Source organism: Rutidosis leptorrhynchoides, chromosome 6 (genome assembly GCF_046630445.1).
Source record: "Rutidosis leptorrhynchoides isolate AG116_Rl617_1_P2 chromosome 6, CSIRO_AGI_Rlap_v1, whole genome shotgun sequence".
NCBI classification, from domain to species: domain Eukaryota; kingdom Viridiplantae; phylum Streptophyta; class Magnoliopsida; order Asterales; family Asteraceae; genus Rutidosis; species Rutidosis leptorrhynchoides.
The window spans coordinates 366,691,222-366,700,112 of record NC_092338.1 but is presented as its reverse complement, the minus strand read 5'-3'; the positions used below and the strand labels follow the sequence as shown (position 1 = coordinate 366,700,112).

Genomic DNA, 8,891 nt, shown 5'->3' with positions numbered 1-8,891 from the left:
AAGGGGTAGGCGGTGGCACCTGCCCCCAGTGAATTTATGATTTTTAATGCAAAAATTTTGAACTTTTTAATTTTGCCCCCAATAAATTTTTTTTTCTTAATCAAAAGTCTTCATGTTTTGTTCTCAAAGCCTCCATATTTTCCCTAAAAACCTCCGTATTTTGCCAAACAAACATTCATGTTTTGCCCAAAAGCTTTCACATTTTTCTTAAAAATGAGATGCTACGTTTTTAAAAAATATCGTTCCTAGTGAAAAAAGCTCTAGTTCTGCCACTATGACAAGACTTGAGTGCATTACTATATCTTCTCTTAGAAAAAATTGACCTGAGGATATTGGAAAATAAGTTTTCCTCAAAGCAACCCCAACATTCGAATTCGACTGCCGTTTCTTCATCTTATTTAAATCCAAACACACAAATACTCTTATAATTTTTCATAATTTACATAAATAACTATACCTGGTCATAAGCTAGAACAGTATCATATCCTTGAAATAGATCATCAACAAGCGGTGTAACAGTCTTTAATTCAAACATGTCTTATTAAAGCAGATGCAATTACATAAATAGAAACCAAAGAACCATTGGCCTAGCGGTATCGAGGTGACCCTTCAGCCTATAGGTTGGGGGTTCGTTTCCCGTGGTGGACATGTATATATTCGTGTTTAAATTCGTGTATGGATGTGTGTGTTTTCCTTTCAAAAAAAAAAAGTACATAAATAGAAAATTAAAATGACATTGCATGAGGGGAGAGTCACGATGGTTCACCTGAGGTTTTCTCGATGCAATGGCTACACAATCTTTACAGCATTAAACCTTTCTGTATCCAATTAACATACATGCACTGCTACTTTCATCCACGTTGCTACCACCACCACAAATCACCACATTGAACCTGTCACTAACCAGCCAACAACCCAAACCAAAACCCACCTTACTCACTTGGAACCACCACCACGAACCTCCACCTTCCAACTGTAGCAAAACAATTGGATATGTCAACCATGACTACTGAGAACGTGGTGACAATTATAGCCATAGTCGATGAACCTCAATTATATCATTTTTTGTGTCTTGACTAGATTTAAAGCATCACGTCTAAGGGTAGTGATGTGTGGTTTCTACACCTACTTTTAGTGAGCTAAACTTAACCAAATTAAAACACGAATACAGACAACTATTCCTGATCAATGTAATAAAGAAGCTAGTAAACAAAAGTTCGTCCACAAAGACCAAAGTGTTTAAGATTGAAATAACTAGTAATTATCCTAGGAATTGGGGGTTTTGATTTGAATTGAATTAATTAAAACAATAGCAAAGAAAAATTAACGAATTAACCAGATAAGGAGAAGCAGTGTCCACTTTAATGCTCAACAAATAACAAGGATTGTATTTTTATTAAAATTATTATTAAAGGTCTAGGTAACTAGTTCATATCGGTCTCACGAAATCAATGAAGTAAAGGCATAATGAATTCAATTAACTCACATTAATTATCATTCAGAGGTCCAAATTACCATGTTAAATTAAACGGGACTTTCTCTTGGTTAAACTCACATAAAACCTATACTATCGGGATCACTCGAAATAGTCTGCACGATTGTGTTATCATAATATCAATTTAATCACCAATTTGGATTCACATGCAATTGTCTAGATTTAAAAGATGAAGTACAAGCTAGGAATATTGATAAATTCGCATAAACCAAATTCAGTAACTTGTATGATTAAATAAACAATATATAGATAACACAACAATGGATCTTTCAAAAAAAGTACGAATAATCAAACATAAAAATCTTAATAAATCAAAAGATAGAACAATCTCAAGTCAAAATTAGTAGTTAGCATGGCAAAAGAAAGAATAAATAAAATATTCATCATAAAATTACTAAAACAATGAAAAACTAGAGTACCAATGATTATTAGATGATCCGATCTTCAACCTTGATGTTAAGATCTTCAGATTTGATGAAGAATGACCTCTAAACCCTTAAAAACGCCTCTTGTAACCCCAGAATTCGTCAAATAAAAGTTGCCTTGAGTTGGGGTTTAATAGGGATATTTATAGATGGATTTTTGGGACCCTGACCGACCTCACGTCGCGACCGCAGCCCAACATGTCGCGACCGCGACACCTGATGAAACTAGATCATCGCCACCGCAATGGTCCAGTCGCGACCGTGATGCATTCAGCTTCTGAAAACCTTCGTTCTGTCACTCTATCCAGACCGCAACACACCCCATCGCGACGCGATGGGGGTCTGAACAGTACAATTGTTGATTATTTTTTTTTAGTCTTTTGCTTTGTCTTGCTCTTTTGATGCTAAAACTTGCTGAAATCAACCACAAACCAAAGACTAAGACTTCTTGAGCTCGATTTGTCATTTTCTTTATAATCACGAACTAAAGTCTTCAATCCTACACCAACCTATAACCAAAAGAACCTGATATCGTGAGTGAAATAATGTATAAATGAGCCGATATCAGGTAGTACGACTTACCATTAACATCACGGTTGTAATTGCATCTTGATTGTGTTCGTAAGCATTTCATTGTCGAAGTGACTGAATGGAAGCGCTTGTTGAATGACAAACTTCATATAATCTAATTGAAGGGTTTCGACATCGTACATATAAAACGAACTATGTGAAAGAATGAATTGTAGCTTGTGACGGATCTTGACTAACCTTTTTACAAGAACGAGTAAAGATGTTTTTGTAATGTGAAGTTAGGTTGTGCGTTAAGAAACGTCTTACAATTCTTGCAATGAGCCTTTTCCGTATTATTATTCATAATACACAAGTCGGAATCAAACAAAATTTCTTGGTTTCTGGTACAACTCTAATCATTGAAACATCATTGCTTGTGTAATTTTTGCCTATTGAAGATGTTTCAACGGAGCCGGAAGCACAAGCTTGTAGTATTAGTAGATAAAATTAGATAATTGCAAGTAACTAGAGATATATAAGGGTGTTCGTTGATGTGTTTTAAATCAAAATCAATACCATTTATTTATACTAAGTTTGTGAGGCTAAATGCTCAAAAAAAGGCTAAATTTCTAAAGGTAACAGATCTTTTTTTAACATGCAGCTCAAAAAAATGAGTTACAATCCTGTTTTTAAACGCGTTCCTCCAAACCGAGAACCGGTCTAACCTGATTATATGTTTCTAACTCGGTTCCGGTTCTTAAAAAACTGGTTCTTAAAAAACCGATTTCGATTTGCCCGATCCATTCTTTAGGAACCGGTTTTTTCTTTCTCCGCACCTTTAGCAGGCCCGGCCCAGAGGTAGTACAACCTATACATTTGTACAGGGTCCACGTTTTCTGGGGGTCCAATAAGGTTCAACGTACAAAGGCTACTTTCAGTGGAAATACGGATTTGAGTTATACCCCGTATCTACCATTCATCTACCATTTCAGACGAATTGGATTACAAGACCCATTTTTACTTATAATTCAATTACAAAGGGCGTAACGTAGTAAATAATTAATGAGTTACAATCATTTTTTCTTTTTGTGCACCTTTAGCAGGCCCGGCCCGGCCTAGAGGTGGTACAACCTGTACATTTGTACAGGGTAGGGCCCAATAAAGTTCAACGTACAAAGGCTACTTTCAATGAAAATACGGATTTGAATTATACCCCCATTTTTACTTATAATTCAGTTACAAAGGACCCGACGTAGTAAATAATTAATTATTATTGAGTACTACCTTATTTAATACTACGTACTAGAGAAAAGTTTGTGTAGTGACCGATGTGGGAAAAGTTTGTTTATTTAATGCTATCTGTTTTGTTCAACCGTTTAAAGTTGATTTATACAACTCAAAAGTCCTTTGCAGACCATGATCACTTTAAGGTACAATATAAATTAAACTTGTAGATATCGAGGTAATTAGGTAAAGGTAAAAAAAAAAAAAAAAAAAAAAAAAAAACCAGCACAACTCAAAAGTCCTTTTCATGTTTCTCTTCGAAGTTTCACCTTGGTCTTCATAGAGTATCGCCTCCCGATTAACGCCCATGTTTACAAGATACAAGACAATTCGATATGGTCGTGTCCTGGCTCGCTCTTTTTGCGCATCCCATTGCTCATCCGTAAACAGAAACATCAACGATTGCTGCTCTTCGTCGAAATACACAATTTGCGTAAATACGTATGGTGTTTCTTTTTGGAGAAACTTGGAAAGCTTCGTCCAATCTTCAATATCGGAAACTTCAACATCTTCAAATGATTTTTTTTTCCCGTCTACGTACGATTTTCAGTCGTACTCAGCTCGGCCCCCGTAGTGAACGTCAAGAGATAGTTTGGTGGAAGACATTGTGTTTTGATAAAATGTAGAAGTGTATGTGTTTTGATAAAATGTGAGATGTTTTGTATGTGTATGTCTGTGTATATATATATATAGAGAGAAAGAAAACAGATATCTCGTATATATCCGTTGCAAAACATGGCCCAAGTACACGAATCAAACGAGCACGCGTACAAAACACAAGTGCTAGCTTGAAGCACGCTTTCGAAAATTTGGCCAACACGCCGCGTTACGGCGTGCGTGTTGGCGTGTTGGGTCGATTTGTGCCGCAGCACGCTAGCGTTAAACATGGTCTTAAAGTTGATTTATACAACTCAAGAGTCCTTTGCAGACCATGATCACTTTAAGGTACAATATAAATTAAACTTGAAGATACCAAGGTAATTAGGTAAAGGTAAAAAAAAAAAAAAAAAAAAAAAAAAAAACCAGCACAACTCAAAAGTCCTTTTCATGTTTCTCTTCGAAGCTTCACCTTGGTCTTGATAGAGTGGTGTACTCTCGTTAATAATATCATCCAACAAAGTGGATAATTAAAACATATGAAAAATTACTATGTTCTTCAAGGATTGTATTAAATGATGACTTGATATAAAAAATAATTGATACGTAAGAAACAAATTTATTTGTACTGATTAAATAAATTTATAACTAAAGCTATAATTACATAATATAAGATGCTCCGTATTGATTAAGCCTCGAAAATTAACCTTCAATGGGTAACTCGAATGTTTCTTATATAAAGGGCTTTTTTTCCGACTTACTCAGGGCACTAAAAATGTTAGAAAAATGCTAAAAATGTTAGAAAAATGTTAGGACCGGTCCTGACCTTTAGTTACTACTTACAAATACTGAAAACTCTAAACATCCATAGGTGTTATCAGCAACAGAAATTGCTACAAGGTTAAACATTTACAAATTACAATCTACGTTATTTACATTAGCTATAACTAATAACTAATAGTTCAATGTCGAATTTACCTTTTTTGAAACGCACATTTCAAGATGAGTTTTATTTTAAGTTTTAGCCAATTATCCAGCACACTTATAGTCAACATTCATTCCAAAACTCAAAGCTGAAACCACTTTCATTGTTGATAACTATCAGTGCTCAGTTATCATTTTGAAATACATTATAAAACCGGAAAAAAAACAGGACCAACAACCACTAAATCCACGCAAAATTTGCTGCTTTGAGCAAAAGATAAACCTCTAGATTTTGTTGAATGCAACAATGTCACAGCTCTGCACGAATTCATTGATGGGTTCAGCTGTAAGACGCTCCTCAATAAGATCATCCACCGAAACAAGATCATCAACAATTGTCAGCATGATGGTCATTTTCTTGATCCCGTAACCAACTGGAACAAGTTTTGCTGTAGACATAAAACCAAAATAACAATCTCAGGTCACATTGGTCACATAAATTGTAAACTTAAAACAATAATTTCATCCCTATACATGTTCAAATAATGGATAAGCATGCAAGTTAAGTGATGAGATGTGGTTACAAAAATCGCAGGAATGAATGAATTTATCTTAGGAGGCATCTTTGAAACTCATCTTAAAAAAAAACTGACTCTTTATCTTTTCAAATTGTGTTGTGTGTTTTTAAGATATGACAACAATGGCTAAGTTAATGAATAGAGATTGAAATAGCAAACCGTACATGCACCCCACAAAAGCCCTTCAATGTGAACACTACGAACGGCCTCCTCCAGCTTCTTCATGTCTGTCTCGTCATCCCATGGCTTTACATCCATAAGAACCGATGATTTACCACCTAAATCAAATTTATATGATATCAAGCTACTATTTTGAACACATAAGTAAATAGACTGAATTAATACAAAGAACAATTCAAATAACTCACTTTCTTTCTTCTTTGTTGAAGCTTTTGCTTGATCACGGGCTTCAGCTGCCTTCTTTTCTTCCTCTGTCTCATCACCAAAGAGATCAAGATCGTCATCCTCATCAGCAGCAGCAGCATCCTATAATATCCATACAAAAATGAAGTTTAATTAAGTTGAAAAAAAAAAAAATGATGACACGCTTTGTACTAAACGAAGTTTTTTAAAGTTGAAAGAAACAAAAAGGATGACACACTTTAACACATCATAAAGACTAAGGTGTTGTTTGTTTTTTAAGATGTTTATCTGAAGATCTATGGACCATGTCTGTAGAGAAGATGTGGACTAAACGCCTGAAGACTTTAAGACTGTTTGTTTTTATGTCTGCAAATAACTTTAATTTTGTCTACTGCACTTGGAAGCATATTCCTAAGTGTGCGAGTTTACATACAAAATAAGACATAATTTTATCTTATGTCTTCAAAAAAAACAAACAATAGTAAAAATGTCGCGCGCAGACATAAGACATAATAAGATACAACACCTAAGTACGCGGGTCAGCTAATGAAAAGTGAAGCAAAAGGCAATACACACCTTAACAACTTCCTTGATAGGAGCAGCTTCTGATTGAATTTGGGCAGAAATTGTTACCCCTGTTGCTTTACCAGGAAAGCTACAGTAAAAAAAAACAAAATCAATAAAGTACGGATACCAAAAAATCCAATGCTGAGTAACTGGGAACATAATAAAAAAGATCATCAGCTGGGTTTAACATCTAAATTATTCATAAAAGTGATCACTTTCTCAGACCAAGATCATGCTCTGCTTTTTGTTTTATTTACAAGCCAGTCAAAATAAGATAGTCAGTCTATCTGTCAAAAAACTCAACGAGTCGACTTTTCACGCTGATAGAATGCATCCAGATTTACTATTTCTGCTATATCTTTTTCATATTTTGTTTATTGGCCATGGCCCAACTAATGAGCATTTTCAATGATTCTACAATTAGTACACATTAAAACATGTGATATATGATTGCAGATTCTTGTGCATTTATGTGCACTAGTAATTACTTTTCAGAGTGCAGCAATTTTATATTCTAATCACCCGATCAATATTTGATCCATTGCCAGCAAAATTGTTCGAATCAGTACTTACACAAAGTAAACGGCCATTAAATACCTTAAATTTATCACGTGTACAATAATAACCTATATGCTCTACACATCTAGCAATAGCAATCAACAATATATTATTTAAAAAAAATTACAAAACAGCGATAAAAACAATAAAATTATAGAAACCATACCTTGATGCGAGCTTTGAAGCAATTGAATCGTACCACTTGCTAGCAGATGGATACAGATCTGCGCTAGGTTTCTTCGAAACAGCTGCGTAAACCTTAACATCATCTTTAGTGATTTGACTCCTATAACATTAAATAATAGAAACGAAAAAAACATTAAACCCTAGCTTAAAGCATTTTAGATTAATAAACATTAAACCGTTGTTTTTATAATATAATAAAAAATAAAAATAAAAAATAATAGAATAGATAGATAGAGACCCAGAGATGTAAGTCTTGCCGGATAGAGCAGTTTCAAGAGATTTGACGCCGGATTCGGTGTGGAGATCGGAAAAAGTGACTGCCATATTTTTTTTTTATGATTTTAAGTGTGAAAAAGGAGGCTGGAGTGTGTGTGTGTGTGTGTGTGTGTGTGTTAGTGGGTAATGTGGTATATATATAGTTGGATATGGAATATGTGATTATCACAAAGTGACGTAAGATAATTAAACCCTAGGTAACACAAATATTGGGTATGTTTGAGCTTACAAGTGTTTGTTTATACAGCTTAAAGTATGTTTACACTTTACAGTATGTTTTTTTTTTTTTTAAAACAAGCTTTTATTAAAGAACCAAACCAAGATACATTTTACATAGCAGCATCTATGCAGCAACAAGGAGAGGAACAAAAACACGAAGGAAACCTAGACTAAAAAGCACGAACTATACATATAACAGGAGATTGCTATGAACTAGAGATGCATCCGCAACACGAGAAGAACCTAGATTGTATGAAAATAGTCGTTTGGATTGTGCAACCACTTGTGCCACTCGAACATTTTTCCTTTCGATCTATTTGCAACCACTTTACAGTATGTTTGGGCGAGTATTTTTTTTTTAAAGCAAATTATTTTATTATTATTATTATCTATATATATAGTTTTAAATAGCTGATATGTCATTAGTAGCTTAATTATAGCAAATTCTGCCAAGTGTAAAATTCACGTCCATACCCCACTAATTTTGAATATTATTAATTATTAATGTTTAGTAGTTATAATTAAATTAAATTAAACAATGCTTATAAAAAATTCACCTTTTTTTGATTTTCAGAAAATTGTACTCCGCTACAGATTATGGGTTTTATATTTTTTTAAATATATGAGATTGAGGATAGGATGATTATATTGCTCATCATATACGGAGTATTTGTTTTATGTTTTTTTATAGAGTGTTGATTCGTACACCACCTGTTTTTAGCCGTACAACACCAAATGTGCTTTACAGTGTTGTACTGTACAACACTGTAAAGCACATTTGGTGGTGTACGGCTAAAAACATGTGGTGTACAAATCACTCCCTTTTTTATATGGAATGGATGCTTTTTTTTTATATGGATTGGATTATGGATATTGATGGAGTATAATATGGAAGGAAAAATGACCAAG

General features: G+C 34.1%; 1 protein-coding gene across 1 annotated transcript; it reads right to left on the bottom strand.

The window, feature by feature from the left end:
* Positions 1 to 5,378: 5,378 nt before the first annotated feature.
* LOC139852588 (elongation factor 1-beta 2-like) lies at positions 5,379 to 7,858 on the bottom strand. The gene is made up of 6 exons (XM_071841896.1): positions 7,726 to 7,858; positions 7,468 to 7,587; positions 6,753 to 6,831; positions 6,182 to 6,299; positions 5,978 to 6,091; positions 5,379 to 5,684 (listed from the first exon to the last, which is right to left on the bottom strand). Exons 1-6 carry the CDS (start codon positions 7,809 to 7,811, stop codon positions 5,521 to 5,523), a joined length of 681 nt encoding a protein of 226 aa, XP_071697997.1. The 5' UTR covers positions 7,812 to 7,858; the 3' UTR covers positions 5,379 to 5,520.
* Positions 7,859 to 8,891: the final 1,033 nt, after the last annotated feature.